The 17,033-nt window shown below is 44.2% G+C and overlaps 1 protein-coding gene across 1 annotated transcript; it reads left to right on the plus strand.

Moving 5' to 3' along the window:
• Positions 1-720: 720 nt before the first annotated feature.
• Positions 721-16,797, plus strand: CIDEA (cell death inducing DFFA like effector a). Its single transcript, XM_045003146.1, has 5 exons — positions 721-796; positions 6,077-6,233; positions 6,961-7,107; positions 11,822-12,003; positions 15,249-16,797. The coding sequence occupies exons 1-5, from the start codon at positions 759-761 to the stop codon at positions 15,376-15,378; spliced, it is 654 nt and encodes a 217-aa protein (XP_044859081.1). The 5' UTR covers positions 721-758; the 3' UTR covers positions 15,379-16,797.
• Positions 16,798-17,033: the final 236 nt, after the last annotated feature.

Genomic DNA, 17,033 nt, shown 5'->3' on the forward strand with positions numbered 1-17,033 from the left:
GAAATTTCCCAGGATACAGAAGCACTGTAAAAAACTTTATCTGGGAATTTTTCACCAGATGTAGGACATTTTTAGCGCTAGGTTGGGAAAAGTTGGCATCACGATATAGAAGCACTGGGCAGCCTGCCAATAAGTGTTTTGATTTGGTCCCAGGGCCGCCCAGAGGATTCAGGGGGCCTGGGGCAAAACAATTTTGGGGGCCTCTTCCATAAAAAAGTTGCAAAACTATAGAATACTATATTCTCATGGGGGCCCCTGTGGGGTCCGGGCCAAATTGCCCCATTTGCCCCCCCCCCCATCCGCCGGACGGCCCTGTTTGGTCCCTGCCCCTCCAGTCAACCCCACCCACTTCTTCCTCTGGTCCTTTCTCCACCTTTCCCGCTCATCTTCCCTCCCCCACCCCAAAACTCACTCTCTGACCCTCCCCCCTACCTTAAGCCTTCTCCTCAGCCCCCCCATTACCCCTCCCCCCTCTGACCCCCACTGCGGCCCCATCCCTCACGCAAACCCCAGCAGCTCCGCACCCCCGCCAGGCGGGCACTAGGAGTGGGCGCGGCTGAGCATGGGAGAGGGGGAGAGGGTAGTGGGCGTGGCTTCCCAGGAGTGGGCGGGGTTAGCTCGGGCAGGGGCGGGGCCAGCTGCCGAGATAAGTAGCGGCGGCCGCGGGCGGTTCCCAGACCGGTGGTTGTTGGCACGGCTCGGCTCGGCTCGGCACGGCACGGCTCGGCACGGCACGGCACGGCGCGGCGCAGCGCAGCATGGAGAGCGCTCGGGACTACGCCGGCGCCCTGGTGCGGTGAGTGAACGCGTGGCCCCGGGGGTGCACCGGCCCGAGCCTAGCAAGGCGCAGCGGGGATCCGAGGCTGGATCCAAACGCGGCGGGGGGGCTTCTAGCCTCCCCGCCCATACGGTGCTGCCGCGGCTCAGCCCGCGGGCCGCCGAGCAATCCGCTTCGCCCTCCGGGGCATCCCGCAGCCAGGGCTCTCCGGCTCACTCGGAGCCTTTCGATAGCTGCTGTTGAAAATGTAACTCGCAGATGTTGCCAGGCATCCTTGGAAGAAACCTAACGCCCGCACCTTCTGGCTTAAAATAAAAGCTGCAGTGCCTCGTAGTGATGACTTCACCTGCTGAAAACCCCGTGCATCCCAACTTGGCCTCTTCTTGCTTCCTCTGAACCACTCGTAGTTTGAATGAGCCAGAAGAGATGGTCGTGGATTAGCCGCTTCCGTATGAAAAGGAATCGCAACATAGTTGCACGTTCGTTGTACTGAAAAGGAAACTTTTCCTAGTGTCTCCTTTCATCCACTTTTTTTAAAGAACAAAGATTTGGGTCAAGTGTCTCAACAGTGGTCAGACTATATTTTTAGACGATAGCCATTCCTCTCAGAGTATTGGTGCTACAGCAAGAGTACAGTTAGCTCCCTGGCTTCAGGAGTAGCTGTATACACTGCTGTTAAATCTTAAATGTTTGAAAATTGAGACTGAAACAAAACAAGAAGATAATCTTAAAGACTAGACAAAATTGTGATTGATCTTGTGTTCTGTAGCATGAAGGTGAAAAACTCCAACTGGCTTGATTATAAAACTTGGCATTCTGGAGTTTGATTCAATTCTTAGTTCCCATCTTGATGATTGAGATCTTATAGTAGCAAGTAAACAAGTTACTTTGCTTTAATTAAATACAGGACACTAAATCATATGTACAATGTTCTGGCCGTAAAACTAGCAAATGGTACATCTACTGCACCACAGTAGATACTAAACCAGTGTTTTTCAATCTGTGGGTCATGACCTAGTACTGGGTCATGGCATGTCAGGCACTGGGTTGCCTTGCTCTGGTCAGCACCGCCAACCGAGATGTTAAGTCCATTGGTGGTGCTGCCCAGCTAATGCAGGCATGTGCCTACCTTTTCTGACACTGTGCTGTGCCCTGGAAGTGGCCAGCAGCAGGTCCAGCTCCTAAGGGGGGGATCACGGAGCTCCATGTGCTGCTCCAAGCACCAGCTCCGCACTGGCCAATGCGAACTGGGGTGGTGCCTGTGAGTGGGAGTTGCACGGAGCCCTTGCGTGCCTCCGCCTAGGAGCCAGATCTGCTGCTGGCCACTTCCAGGGTGCAGAGCGGTTTGCGGTGCACCCTGGCTGTGCTGATGACCAGGAGCCACTGGAAGTAAATCTGTGCCTGAACCCCAACCACCTGCCCTAGTACTGAGCCTCCCAAACCCGGAACCCCTTCCTGCAACCCAAACCCCTCATCCCTGGCTCCAGCCCAGAGCCTGCACCCTGAGCCCAGATCCCCCTCCCACACCCTGAACCCCTCATTTCTGGCTCCACCCTGCAGCCCTCACCCCTGCACCCCAACCCTCTGCCCCAGCCCTGAGCCCCTCCCACACCCCAAGCCCCTCACCCCCAGCTCCACTGGGTCATGGGCATCAACAATTTTCTTAAACTTTTTTCTGGGGACCCAGTTGAAAAGCCATTGTACTAAACTACCAGATGTCGTGCCAAGAGTGTAAGGCTCATGGGTCAGCCATTAAATTTAAGATTTGATTTTAGACTTAAGTCTATTCATGTTGCAGGCAGCTATTCAGTATGTCTAAAAAGACAGTTCTCACTATGGAACAGTCTTAAATTTGTTTAGTTCCTGTCTTCATCTTGTACATTCTAATGAATCTAAATTAGCCATTCCAGTAATTCTTTCTCTAAAGTTCTGTGAAAGGTAAAACTCTTAAAATGCATAGTCTGGGGAAATGCTAATAGCACATCCTCCCTGAAACACTAACTGCATCACTTTTAGCTGATTCACTCCCTTGATGCGAAGGGTAGCCCTTTTAGTCAATTCACTCTAAAGGTCACAGACAAGCAATAGATTGATGTTGTGCAACTTGTGACTCCTGAGTATGACAGCAGGCTGTTGCACCACGTCACCTAGGCAACCCTGCATGACACCCTGTATATTGTCTGCAAGATGTCTCAAGCTTTGCAGCCAACAGTGTGCACAGGGTTCATTGTAAAATACCACCCACTGAAAAGTAGCTGAATTCATGGATCCTACATGTCTCCATTCTAAAAACAAGTGTTTGGAATACTATGTGCAAGTTCCTAGTTCAAAAATGAAGAACTTCTAATGTGGCTCTAACACCAAGTCTGGCAGATTACTAAAGTTTGAGGATGATGGTTGTGTACCTTTGTAGAAAACTCTTCCATGCCCTGGAACTGGTATTGCTGCCTAAACTGGGTAAAATACCTGTACCCTCACTGCCTCCCTAAAACATACCCCTTGCAGTTTAATAATAAAACAGTTGTGGGCCTGTTTAACTTACTCATGAAGTTATTAAATGTAATTAGCATTTCTTGTTGTTGCTGCACTATTCCTTCCTTGGCCTTCAGTTTTTCTTTCTACAGTAGATTGTGGGGTACCAAGTCTTGCAGTGACACCAAGTCACCCGAGGAGTCCCTTGCACATCAGGCATCTGCTTGTCTGTTTCAAAGGCTGCTTTCTAATTGCTACACTATAAAGCAGCCAGACTGGGTTCCAAGAATCTGGATTAGTATATCTAAAAGTCTTTGGCTGCAGTCACTATGGACATGTAAGAATTGGATCTGCTGTCCAAATAGGTAAAAAGGCAAGCGGTCACTGATGGCTCCTATCACTAAGAGAATCCTGTTTGCTCTACCACTTGGGAGCCCAGAGTTCTCAGCTACCTGAACAGGCAGAAACAGTTTCAGGTTAAATATTACAATGACAGTCTTGCTATAAATGTTGGCAGGTATCATAGATGGAAACAGTGACTAACTGGTAGTACTAAAGAGTATGAGAGAACTTTCAATTCTGAACCCATTCAAATCAGCAAGAAAAGCCATTCGAATTAGAATCTTGGATCTTACTGTGATCCTATGGCTTTGTTTACATGTTGGATCCAAAACTGGGCATTACATTTTGATATTACTGGAGGATTTGGGTGCCAAAATTGGACAAATAGCAGCACAAGATGGCAGAAATCATGTAAACTCAGCTCTTGAGCTGTTTAACCTGAACCAAAGCTCTTACTTGGCTCTAAATCCTAAACCTAAAGCCCACATGATGCTTCCTTGTCCTGTCAGTAACTCTTATTGATACATAATGTATGCTGTGGCTTTGTGCTTTTTTTCTTATGCTTTGTCTTATTTTGCCAGGAAGGGAATTTGTGCAGGCAGAAGACTTCACAAGATGTAATTCAGCTTAGTAGTTAGAAAGTAAACTGCAACACTTAATATCCTCAACCCCCAGCTGTTCCACCTGGGCTTGTAGAGCCCTTTTGATTATGATAGACTCTAGTACTGTACTGACAAAGTAACTTTTTTTATATAAATGTGATGTATGATTCCGTTGTCTGCAACTTTTTCAGACAGCTCCTTACTATGGGGCCTTAAGCTTGATGGGATATGAAACTTCTTAGTTGTATGCTACTGATCCAAATCTAGTCCATATTGCGAGCATTCAAAAGGTAAAAACTGATCACTTGGGGGCTGTGTAACACATTTGTCACTAGGCATAAGATCAAGAGCAAATACCTACATCACAAACTTAACTGTACTGTAATTCTTGGCAGAAATCAGTAACTGGGCAAGAAAAATGCCCATTCGCCCCAGGGATAACTTCAAATCAGGGTTGAAGTACACACTGATATGGCAGGGAAATGTACAATATTGCATTTTGCACTGTATCTGTGCATCATTATCAGTGATGCTTAGTACCTCGTGCTGAATTTGCTCTTTAGAGGGAAAAACAATCAGAAAGCAATGGCTTCAACTACACATGGAATAAATATTAATCAAAAGAATACTTCTTGAATTAAGTGAATGTCAAACTAAGAATATGTTGCTGATTATGAAGAACAAAGCCGTACACAGTGAAGGATATGTCTGGTCAGAATTAAACCTGTGACAGACACTTACCAGGAGCTAGAACCAAAACAACTTGATAGTCAAAACTAGCAATCTCTGACTTTCAGACTGACAAACTTAGTCCATGCATCCTCAGCTGAATTAAATGGGTTGAGGGAAGATTTTTATCATACCCACTATACAAAATCCAATTTCAAGCAAATAAATCTAACTTCAGCCGAATAATTGCATCAAATTGAACACTAGTATTCAAAATAGTAATTCCAATGACTAGGCTACCTGAAGCATCTAACTTGGTGCATCACTAGCAGACTTTCAAATCTTGACAAAGCCAATGCTGCAGAGAAGTAATAGCTCATATCTTAAAATAGCTACTGCTAGCTAGCTTGCCACTTGCAACAGGCATGTAAACTCCCAGTGCTTTGCTCATGTAATAATGGAAATTATCCAGATGAATCCCTCCCTCACAGCAGGTGGATGCAGAGGCACTGTGTTGATGGGACCCACAGCCATGTATCCATTACAATTTACTAGAATAAAACTGGCTTGTCTTATATAATGAATTTTCTTTCATACAGCTATTAGGAGGCATTCAAATGCATCAGCCAAATGAAAGATCAGCTTCCTTATCTGTAAGATAAACAATGGAGCTGAAGTACACTAAATTGGAAAGGTAGCTGCTCTAAGCGAGGAGACCCCCCAGGGCATCAGGGATGTGCCATCCACTTCCGGGAGTGGCACGGAGTTGGGGCAGGTAGGAAGCCTGCCTTTGCCCTGCTGCTCTGCCAGACTTTTAGTGTGCAGGGAAGGGGAGGAGTTGATCAGCAGGACCTGCAGATCCCTTAGGGTACACTTGGAGACCCCCAGGGGTCCACAGACCCCAGTTTGAGAAATGCTGCAATATCCTATTAAAGAATGTCAAAGTTGCTGTAAGCAGGACTGTGACCAGTGGTGACCTGGCCAAGTTGGTCCCAAACATCTATACAGGTCTAAAACTGAGAAACCTTATCTTGCCAAGAAGAAAGCAAATATTCCAGTTTTATTGAAACAACTTTGATCCCTGAACTTCTTAAACTAGTCTGGTCTCAACTGGCCTGTGAGAACTACATATGAGCATTATATAGTGAATGCATACATCACAATGACTAATCTCAATGTTTTTGTTTTTAATTAAAATGAAACTGTTTTTTAGATCTCTGGTATCCATGGGAACATCTGTGGGGTCAGTGACGAGACAGACCCTGTTCCCTCCTCTCACACCTGCAGCCCGACCCTTCCGTGTATCAAATCATGACCGCAGCAGTCGGAAAGGAGTTGTTGCAAGCAGTCTGCAGGAGCTTATTAGCAAGGTAAATCAAACACTTGATTGAGACTTGTCAGTAAGAACATAATACCTAGGCCTTCTGGTCTCAACTCTGAGAACAAAAGTTACTTTACCCTGGGCTAAGTCAAATGACTGAAATGTAGGCTCTTGTTTTTGAGGCTCTGAAATCTGGTGAATTGGAGTCTAAGAAATACATCTCTAAAAAGCCATGGTATGTGGGATATTTAATGTCAAATTCAGGATGAAACTTCATTGAAACATAGCCTAGTCCTTCAACAGAAGGATATACTGGAAATACTGTCTCAAAACTAAACTAAAATGATGGAGTCTTGCTCTGAAAGACTCAACTAGACTGCTCGTGGAGCTATACTTAATGACCTGTAGTTGGATTCCTCCTTTTTAAAATACATTATCAAAGCCTGCTCATATTACCATGAGATCCAGATACTCTGGAAGTTCTGTGCACTTTCACAGCAACTTTATTAGGGGATGGGGGAAGAAGAGTAACTACTCTGCAGAGTACAGGACCATGTGGTCTCCTATTAGAGGTCACAACTCTTCCTTGGTGTGGAAATTGGAACTGAGCTTTATAGGTAAAAAAGAAGCAAATCAGTACCTTCATTTGGTGTTAAACTACTCTGCAAATGGGTAGTTTTCTGTAGTTAAATGAGTAGTTAAATGTTGACTAGACAGAAGGAATTAACAAAGCAGATAGCATTCTGAATTAGATCTACTATTTTTTTTTATTGTAGGCCCTAGATGCTTTGCTGATTACTGCTGGACTGATTACTCTAGTTTTGGAGGAAGATGGCACAGTTGTGGATACTGAAGAGTTCTTTCAATCCTTGGGAGATAATACGCACTTCATTCTTCTAGAAAAAGGACAGAAGTGGACACAAGTAAAGTGTTAACAGCTCTTTTTATAACTTTTGGAGATCATCTTTGGCTTAAGGAGAATTATGGCAGCTAGTAGTGGGGCAAGGGGTGGGAGTGGGGGAGGAATGGGAGGAAAATTGCCTTCAAAGAAGGCTGGGTATCAAAACCAAAACCAGTTTACTATGCTAAGAATGCATAGTCTTTCCAGAGTATTAGAAATAGGGAGTTCTGACCTTCGCTGAACTGGCAGGAAACCTCTTACAAAAACCTAGCATAAATTGGAATTAAAAATGTAACAAGCATCTACAAGGACCAAAAAATCCCTTTTTTTTTGGCTCAGTTCTGTCTCCTACAGTCTAGAAATCTGACTAGTCCTCTTTGATTAGAGAACTAAACACCAACATTTTTTTACATCAAGCAAAACAGACTTTATTTTTTTTAAAAGCATGACTTTTTCTCTTCAGTTCGTCTTAAAGTAAAAGCCAAGGCACAATTATAGCATAATCTGAAATAGTGTAAAACTCCATATTCTGAGCACAGTGGATACTCAGTGGAGGTAACTAACTTAGAAACAAATTTCTGCATTATTCCACTTGCAGAATCTTAGGAAAGGGCTAAAGTGTGCCATCAAAACATAATTATGAAATAGAAAAACACAAGTCTAGACTTTTTTTATTGGCATAAGAGCATTTTAAGATGAATGTGCCTGGTTCACCTAGTGGTTTTAGGGGATGTGGTTTTGTTTTGTTTTTTGACCCACCTTCCCTTGGGCTGCAAATTGGGGGTGGTCCTTCAGTCACATGTGAGGAATAGTCGAGATCTTATCTCCATAATGCAAATAAGAGACTAGGTCATTTCTCTAATGGCCCTTCTGTTAAATGACAACTCTCTAGAAAAACTAATTGCTTGTGCTTGTCAAGTGACACAGGTTAGCAGTACCACTGTCTCCTCTGAATGCCCATGGATGACACGCCCATAGGCGGCAGGTTTGTATAATTTTTGGTGGGGCCCAAAATGGTGGTGCCCCCCCGCTCCCGCCCTGTAAGCCGATATAAAATGAAGCTACAACGCGTCAGCGCCACAAGATTACAAGGGTCAATTAAAAGTGGAAAGTCAGAAGCAGCACTTGCCTACTTCAATATACGGTATTATATTTTGTTGCATCTGTTGTGATGAAGTGGGAATGTTCTTAATATTTTCTCTGAATACTGTGTGGGTGCCTCAGTTTCCCCTGCAAGATGCCAACTGAAGGTGTTGGGGACAAAGAGATCAGGTGGCCTCCTTGTCCAGAAGAGACACAGAGGCCAGAGGAGGGAGTGTCAGTTTGGAGCTGGCTGGGGAAATTGGGAGAGACCCAGAACTTGGTTCTGGGCTCCCCACCCCCCAAGATGGACCTGACAGAGGGGTTCTGTTTTCTGTACCAACAAGCTCTGTTTAAACTGTGTTCCCGTCATCTAATAAACCTTCTGTTCCTGGGCAGACTCACTTTGGAAAGTGCATGAAGGGCATGCTGAATGCTCCGAGGTCAGACCAGGAAGGTGTAAGCTTCTTGCCCTACAGTAGCTGAGAGAGAGTCCTGACTGGCTTTGTATGGAGATGTTCCAAAGCATCACAGCATCCTGAAGAGGGCTGTGGGCTCCATGGGGGAGCATGGCAGCAACTGTCTGGAGCTGCATGGAGCCAGATACGCTGGTCTGAGTGGCACAGTAAGCGGTTTGGGGGTTGGAGAAGAGGTAGGGAGTTCCGGGGGCAGTCAAGGGACAAGGAGCAGGGGGAGTTGGATGGGGCAGAGGTTCGAAGGGGCAGTCAGGGGACAGGCAGCAATTGGATAGGCATGGGAGTCTAAGAGGTTTATCAGGGGACAGGTAGGGGTGCGGTCCTGCGGGGGGAAGTTGGGTGGGGTCTCAGGAGGGGGCAGTTGGGGACAAGGAGAAGGGAGGCTTAGATAGGGGCTGAGGTCCCAAGGGGCAGTTAGGGGCAGGGGTCTCGGGAGGGGGTAATTGGGGAACAAGGACCAGTGGGGCTTAGATAGGGGGTGGAGGTTCTGGGGGGCAGTTGGGGCAGGGGTCTGGGGAGGGGGCAATCAGCGGACAGAGGCTGGGATTTAAAGGGCTCTGGGCTGCTGGCAGCCGCGGGGATCCCAGAGCCCTTTGAATCCCAGCCCCGGCTGGGAGTCAGAGGACTCTGGGCTGCCTGCAACCGCAGGGAGCCCAGAGCCTTTTAAATCCCAGCGGCGGGAATCAGAGGGCTCTGGGCTGCCCGCTGCGGCGGGGAACCCAGAACCCTTTAAATCTCAGCCGCGGCTGGGATTTAAAGGGCTCTGGGCTGCCTGCACCCGCGGGGAGCACAGAGCTTTTAAAATCCCAGCCGCGGCCGGGAATCAGAGGGCTCTGGGCTCCCCGCCGCAGCAGGCAGCCCAGAGCCCTCTGATTCCCGGCCGCGGCTGGGATTTAAAAGGCTCTGGGCTGCCCGTCGCGGCGGGGAGCCCAGAGCCCTCTGATTCCCGGCCGCGGCTGGGATTTAAAGGCTCTGGGCTCCCCGCGTTTGCAGGCAGCCCAGAGCCCTTTAAATCCCAGCCGCGGCTGGGATTTATAAGTCGGCGCCTATGGACACGCCTTAAGTTGTCAACTCTTAGACTAGGACCTAGGTTGCAGGCTCCTGTGTATGCATGATTGCCTCAGTAGCCTTGGGTTGCAGACACCACTTCCAAGGAGCAGAACTGCAGGGACTGGGCAGTGACCAGATAGCCTTTTCAAAACCAGGTCGTGTTTCTGAACAGAAGGAACATCACATAGCATAAAACAAAAATTTTGAAATTGCCTATACAGGCTCATCTACCTAGAGCTCACCATCCTTTTGATGTTAGCCAGGTAGACCAAATGCATAAATTAATAGATGCCCCACATCTCTAGGAAGAGTGTATGAATTGGAGAGTCCAGAGGAGAGCAATAAAAATAGGGTGTGTGGTTTTTTCTTTTTGAAAACCTGACTTGTGAGGAAAGGCTAAAAACTGGGTATATTTACTGTGGGGGTACGGGGGAGGAGGAAAAAAGACTGAGGAGGAACCTGATAAGTCTTCAGATATGTTCAAGGCTGTTTATAAAGAGGATGGGGGATCAATTTTTTTCTGTCTAAGCTCATTACTACTTGTTCTACCTTCCATAATCTGCAGCAAGGGCAATCTAAGCTAGAAAGGGTTTTCTAATATCTATAAGGGTAATTAAGCTCTGTAATAGGTTTTCAAGGAAAGTTGTGGAACCCTCATCACTGGAGGTTTTTATGGAAAGGTTGGACAAACCCTTGTCAGGAATGGTCTGGTTTACTTGGTCCTGCCTCCAGCACAGCAAGTTGGACTTGAGTTCTTGAGGTCACTTCTGGCCCTATATTTCAATGATTCAGACTCCACATTGGTCTATGTATAGTTGCAAAATAACTCAAATGAGGAACATGGCTCAGTCATCATCTGCCAGCATCCTCCAACTTAAAAAGCTACAAAAAGGGTATGGGAGCTAGGTAATGAGCGTGCTGAAAGAGTACTTGTAAAACATCGTTCCGAGTGTATAAAATTCATCCTTGTGAAAGGGAGCCAAACCCTAAGCATTTACTATGGACTGTCAAAGCAAAAACAAATGCAGAGCAGTCTAGTGTAAACATCAGTGAGGGCAAGTGCCCTAGTAATTTGTATCTTAGCCTTTCTTGTACATTGTTTACTAGATAAAATTGCAAAGCTGCTCCAAGCAGTCTTCCTTTTTTAAAAATAGTGATAAGTGATGTACAAAGCATTCCAAAAGCACTAATTAGAGTAAAATTTCTCATTGAGTAAGATACAAGATATATCCACTAGGTGTCTCCCTCCAGCACTGGACTGCTCCAGACACTTCTGGTGACAATATCTTAAGGAGGGGGCATAAGCAGCTTTTCACTGTCACTTGGTAGATAACCTGGGAGGAGGTCAGGATTTAGCAGTTGAAGGTGCTTGTTCTTCTCTCCTTTAAGTTTAAGTACAACTTAGTGCTGTTCTGTGACTATTCTGAGTCCCATCATAGTGGTTCCTTCCAGTGATTTATTAGATTACTTGGGGGTTACTTCAAATCCTAGTCATAAGGACTGGGTCCACAAATCACCAACCACACAATTCCCAGGTGCCATGCCCAGGCCCAGGCAGCTGGGCAAACTCCCCTTTGAAGGCAAACATTGGGCATCTGGACTCCTGATTACTTTAAAATATTACTGGCCTGTTTGCTGCAGCAGCCCACTTAAAGCAATCTCTTAAGTGGTGGTTCATGTCCTAACTGGTGTCATTGTGCCAATGCAGCTGGCTTGCTAAATAACTTGTAACATGTCACTAGTGTTGTAATCCTGATGGAATTTGGCCCTAATAGTTCAAGGAGTCTCGGGTCATCTTGGGACAAGTCTGACTAAAGAAAAGTAATATTTTACACATGCAAAAATGACATCTTGAAGGGAGTATCCATTACTATATGAAGGATTAGTTACCTTGGAGAGTTCTCTAACAGACCTAATCATGCCTTAAATGAAGTCATGATGAAAGCTGCAAGTTCGTAGCAAATACCTTGTTACCACTACTTGAATTCATATCCTACACCAATAATGTAGATTGGAATAACATTTGATACCTCTAAAGAATAGCTGCATTATCTAGGGTCATTAAGGTATATTCTCTGTGCTGTCACCTCTACTGGATATAGTATAAAACCAAATGTCTCTTTTAATTAGGGAGAAAATTATATCCTCACTGTACAGCAGACTAAGAAAATGGGGGTAGCCAACATTACTCTGGACTTGTACAAGCTGAATCCAAAGGACTTTATTGGCTGTCTAAACATTAGAGCTACTTTCTATGAAATCTACTCTGTGTCATATGACATCAAATGTATGGGAGCCAAGACTGTGCTGCGGTAAGTATGCATTCCTATTAGTCAGTGGGGGGAATAAAGTAGATATAAACCAAAACAAGTCTCAAAGGAGCATGAGCTTTAAATGATCCTGCAATGAAGATGCTAACTGGTTACCCATGTCAGCATTAACTAGTAGAGTCAAAGGCATTTTAGACTGTTTCCTGCCCATTGGGGGGGCGGTGTGTGTGAGAACAAAAACTGGCTATTACAATGTGACTTTTTAATGCATCTAAAAGCTAAAGTTCTGTGGCAGAAATTTTAAATTAGAACCTTATCACAAGAGTAAGATATAATACTTCCATTTGTAATAAGCAAAACCAGTCTATGTACATTACCTGGTGGTTGAAGGCTGACTTGTTGGGAAAGATGCCAAGTTCCTTTAGTTGAAATGAAAACTACTTCAGTGTAGTGAAATGAAGGACTGAATAACAGTAACCTTTAGGCTTTTCCCACATTCTGTATAACAGGATCAGTTTCCCCTTCTGATGGGCATGGAGAAAATAGAGAAATGGGGATGTAAAGTGAACTTTTTACTATCTTTAGGTGGATTTCACATATCTGAATAAGATTGTGGGATGTCTTGGTTCCCAAGTGAACTGCCTCTGCCTGATACACTTAGCCCCAACTGCTCTGTATCCCTTCAAATACTGAAATGCAGATACTTTTAAATAGCATATATTGACACTCCCTGGTTGAAAATGGAAGCAAATATTCTACCTGCTCTGCCAGTCAGAGTGTAGAAGGCCTATTCATTATAGGTTGAAACTACATGAACCTGAAGATATTCTATATCACTTAAGTGAGGACTTCAAAAGACAATGGCCTACTGACTCCGATGAAAGATCTAAAATACTAAATTGCAAACAGCACACCTTTCTGCACCTGTCTGACAAAGTTCTGACCCCTCAAATCCTATGTAACTTGAGACTAAAGACACTGGCCTAAAATTGGCATAGACTGTAGTCTATCCCTTAATGTCTGGATTCTAAGCCTTGGATTTAAAGGAGGGTCCAGTTATGCCATGTATTATACCCTTGCCCAGCACTGATTTCAGTGGGGCTGGATGGGTAACTGAGTGCAGAACTTTGTTTAACAGAAATAAACACTGTCCCCTTCTGAGAAGTGGGGACTAATGTCTTGTGCCAGGCTTTAATTCAATTAACAGTTATGGGTTTGGACTCTAACAATGGAACTTGCATTGTTAAAGAGGGAATTTTAAGTGACAGTTCCTCCAAACTTTTGCTAGCATGCTGCAGCTGCTCAGAGAAGCTGATACAGGAAGTGCAAAAAGCAGCAGGCAGACAGCTGAGGTATCTGGAGTCCCACTACAAGCATAGCTATATTATAATAAGATCATTCTAGGGCCAGTACAAGCAAGTAAGGCTTCTGCAAAGAGCTAGCTGCAGGGAAGGTAAGCAAGAACCTATCCCAAGTGGCTGCAAGCTGAAGACAAACTCTGCACTGGAATCTCAAGATAGTCCCTTGAAAAATGTGTTCTATTGATTCTGAAGTCTCGTACTGTGAATGTTCACTTGGCAGGCAGGGATCCCCTTACATGCCATCAAACTTGATGAATTTTCTGTTTCTTATTGTCTTATCAAAGAAAGGATCAAATGTCCAGATCAACAAATAACAATCTCCTCCACAGCTAAAAATGCCACTGGCACCCACGGCCAGTTGTCTCTCACATTGCAGCTGTTGTAAGACTCAGCTGCATGGAGGCCGAAGAAGGCTGCACCTGGTTCCATAAAGTCACTTGGCCAGCCCCAGCAGACTAATTGAAAAGAACATACTGAAGCTATATCAAATAGGTGCCTTGGATATCAGGGAAAAGGGATTGTCTTTAAAGCACTGCCAAGTTCCTGAGAGAGCTTTATTCAACTTCTGTAGAGTGAATTGCTGACTCTGGGTTTTGTTTTTGTTTTTTAAAGTCTTCCTGTTGAGAGAACAATGAACTTCCTATAGGCAATGGGGGAGGAGTGTAGGAGAAGAGGATCTGCCTTCTGCATTAAACTGTAATCCTAGAAGTGGGCAGTACTAGTAGATCAGACTTGCATTGGGCCTTACTCAGGGCTGGGAAAGCTAGGCAGACAAGAGATGTGAGGCTTTACTTGGAGGAAGGGAGATGTTGGCCTAGTTCCTATCTTCTAAGGAATTGTGTGGGGGGAGGATCTCATTCATAGAGCCGTAGCTGAGTTTCAGACTAGCCCTCTGATTATTACTATACTTTGTTCCCTTTTCCTTGTTCTCTGCTTCCTAGTATATTTAGCTTGTAGCTGTGAGTTCAGGTAACTTCCAGGTACTTGAGTCTAGAAGATTGATTTGGGTTTAGAGAACAAAAGCAGAATTGTAAATATACTGAGCTGGTACAGAAAGCTGAACTCAGTGTAGTTCCTGGTCTAGATGGCCTGGTTTTCTCATTCTTAGAAAATCACTAAGGAGTGACTGGAGGCTGATGTATGGTGTATGTACCAAGAGATCACGAATGCTAAGTGTTCAGCTTTATCCTCTCTCTACCCCCTGGAACTTGCACCAAAACCTGTGGGCCTTGATAATACCTTAGTGCTCACATTGCCTTAGTTTTATGGGTCTTGGAGCCTGCCTAAAGCTGCATGTTTCAAGCCAGTAATTCACTCTGGAATGTAAGCAGTAATAAGTAATACTCATTAATTGGGAGGACAAAGCTTGAAGATTCTCAGCTCCATTAGTATTACATATGTAAGTTCACTGCAGCCAAACAAGCCAATGTGAGTGCTCAAGTATAAGACCTGGTCAGGACTTTAATAGACATGTCAGTGGTAGTTCTGTAGCTGGCATTCCTCCTTACTTCCCACCTTGTACTGTACTAATAGGTAAAATGGATTAATGCTGCAGGGCTCAAATTGACTTCCTGATTACCTGAAGTCATTAATGGAAACATGGCAATCCCAGTAAGGGTATCTGGAATGTTCTGCTGAAACTCCAATAACTGCTTTGTCTGCATAACTAAAATTTTTCTTGCAGGCCCTAACTCTGCTACATGCAAACAGCTTCCTTCCCACTCAGTGGGAGTTGCTTATGTAGTGGCTGCAGAATCAGGCCCTGGTGTAACATTTTGTTGCCAAACAATGGCTAGAAGTGGATGGAATGTGAGAGTCTTATAAATATGTGACTCATCCTAAAAGAGGCCTATGTGTGCTGAAACATGATGCAGCATTCTAAGACTTTCTTTTAGAAATGACATTGTTAATTTTTTTCTCTTCTAGGAGAATGCTTCGGTTTGTGTCCCATGTGGCACAAATAACTGGGCAGTTTCTTCTCTACACTGGATCTTATGTGTTGCAGCTGATGGGTGAATATGAGGAAGATGGCATGTGTACAAACTCAAAGCACTAACAAGCCGTCTCACTTCAGTATCAGTTGCACCTTTTCACACCAAATGTTCTCCTGTCCAATTCTAAAGATGGCTTCATGATCTTAAATTAAGTAGATGAGAAGTTCACTTTAGTGGACAAACATGAATCTAACCTTTGTCCTTTGGCACACTTGCAGATCTTTTACTTGTAAGATAATGATGTGACAATTGTAAATATGAGCGGAGTCTTTTTAATGTGGTGAATAGAAAGAGGTCTAATGCCTGGGAATTGTGGAAGGAACTTCTGTCCCCTACACAGATATCCAAAATGAAGAAAAGGTATATATAGAAGCATGGAGTCTTTTTGTACCAAGTGGTAGATAACCCTGCATGGATCAAGACTTTTTTGTCTTTAGTAAACAACAATGTTGCACCTTCTGAATGAATTTGCTGTGACTTGAGTTTCTTTTATGTCCTCAATACTGTTCACAAGTGTTCACCCTCTTGGTACTCAAATTCCCAGTTAAATTGTAGCTGTTTGACTCTGTATAAATGTAAATAAATAACTTGGTTTTTTTCAGTACCATAGGATCTGGTGCAGTGAGCTCTTTAAACTAAACTAATTATTTTAATCAGATAATTAGGTAGCTTTAAGGCTGGCATACAGATTTTTGCATTACAGTGCTAATATGTATAACCATTGCCCTGTAAGCATACTGAAACTATGTCCTTGTAAGTACAGCTACACAGGTTGATGCACTGCTAATTGTATGGGCTTCTAAAATGTGAGTTAAAGCAGCACAAACTGTCAAGATTTACATCTTGATCACTTAACTTGCATTTCTCTTAAATGTAAGTGTGGGGTGCATTTACAATTTCCTATCCTGCATTGAATAAACTGGCTTAATGTCTCATGCCTAGAATGCTTACAAGCTTCCTTTCTCTAAAACAATGAGATTCATAAGTCTCAACTGAAATTGCAGTTTGTCCCATCTGTTAAGGCACCCTCAAAGGCACATTTACAATTCCTAAATTTCATATTTGGGCACATTTCTTGAGAACTGGACTTGCAGAACATCCACTCTAAATACAGCTAGAAGCTACACATACTGAAGATGCTTGTAACAGTTATGTATATAATTACCATAGGAAGCAACAAACTAGCCCTTAAAGCTATTAGATTCCTTAAATTGTAATCATCTGTGATAGCAAACTGTTAAGACAAATTCTAGAAGATGTACCTCTAGCAGTTGTCCTTGCTAATAGCCTCGTCAAGAGCTGCTACAAGTTCCAATATTCAGTCTTTAAGAATGCACATCAGCCACCATACAAGCACACACGGACTCATGGAAAGAATCAGTCCCATGAGATCCAGTAACTAATTACTAGTTGGCCTGCCATGTGAAATACTATGTTGGTATTAATGGTCTCAGTAAGACCCTGACACTCTGCTGTTCCTAATACGTTTACCCTTCCAATATTGCATCAATTCAGGCTTCTTGTGTTAACGGCCTCTCTTGTAGCTATGGTACTATAACATTCTGCAAATTTGTCATAGGTCATTCCCCATGTTCAGATGCTACCCTTCTGTAGATCTTCCAAATTACACTATGCTAAATATTACCATGTGGTAACAGGCATAGCTTTCCTTTGGGGGCTAACAGTCAAGGAGGGGTAAGTGCAATATTGTCCAGTT

Source organism: Mauremys mutica, chromosome 2 (genome assembly GCF_020497125.1).
Source record: "Mauremys mutica isolate MM-2020 ecotype Southern chromosome 2, ASM2049712v1, whole genome shotgun sequence".
Classification (NCBI taxonomy): domain Eukaryota; kingdom Metazoa; phylum Chordata; order Testudines; family Geoemydidae; genus Mauremys; species Mauremys mutica.

Bases quoted from the DNA above. Each gene is read 5' to 3' on its own strand.
- CIDEA (XM_045003146.1), top strand. From the start codon at position 759: ATGGAGAGCGCTCGGGACTACGCCGGCGCCCTGGTGCG. The intron at 797-6,076 runs GTGAGTGAACGC...ACTGTTTTTTAG, and splicing joins TACGCCGGCGCCCTGGTGCG to ATCTCTGGTATCCATGGGAA. The intron at 6,234-6,960 runs GTAAATCAAACA...TTTTTATTGTAG, and splicing joins TGCAGGAGCTTATTAGCAAG to GCCCTAGATGCTTTGCTGAT.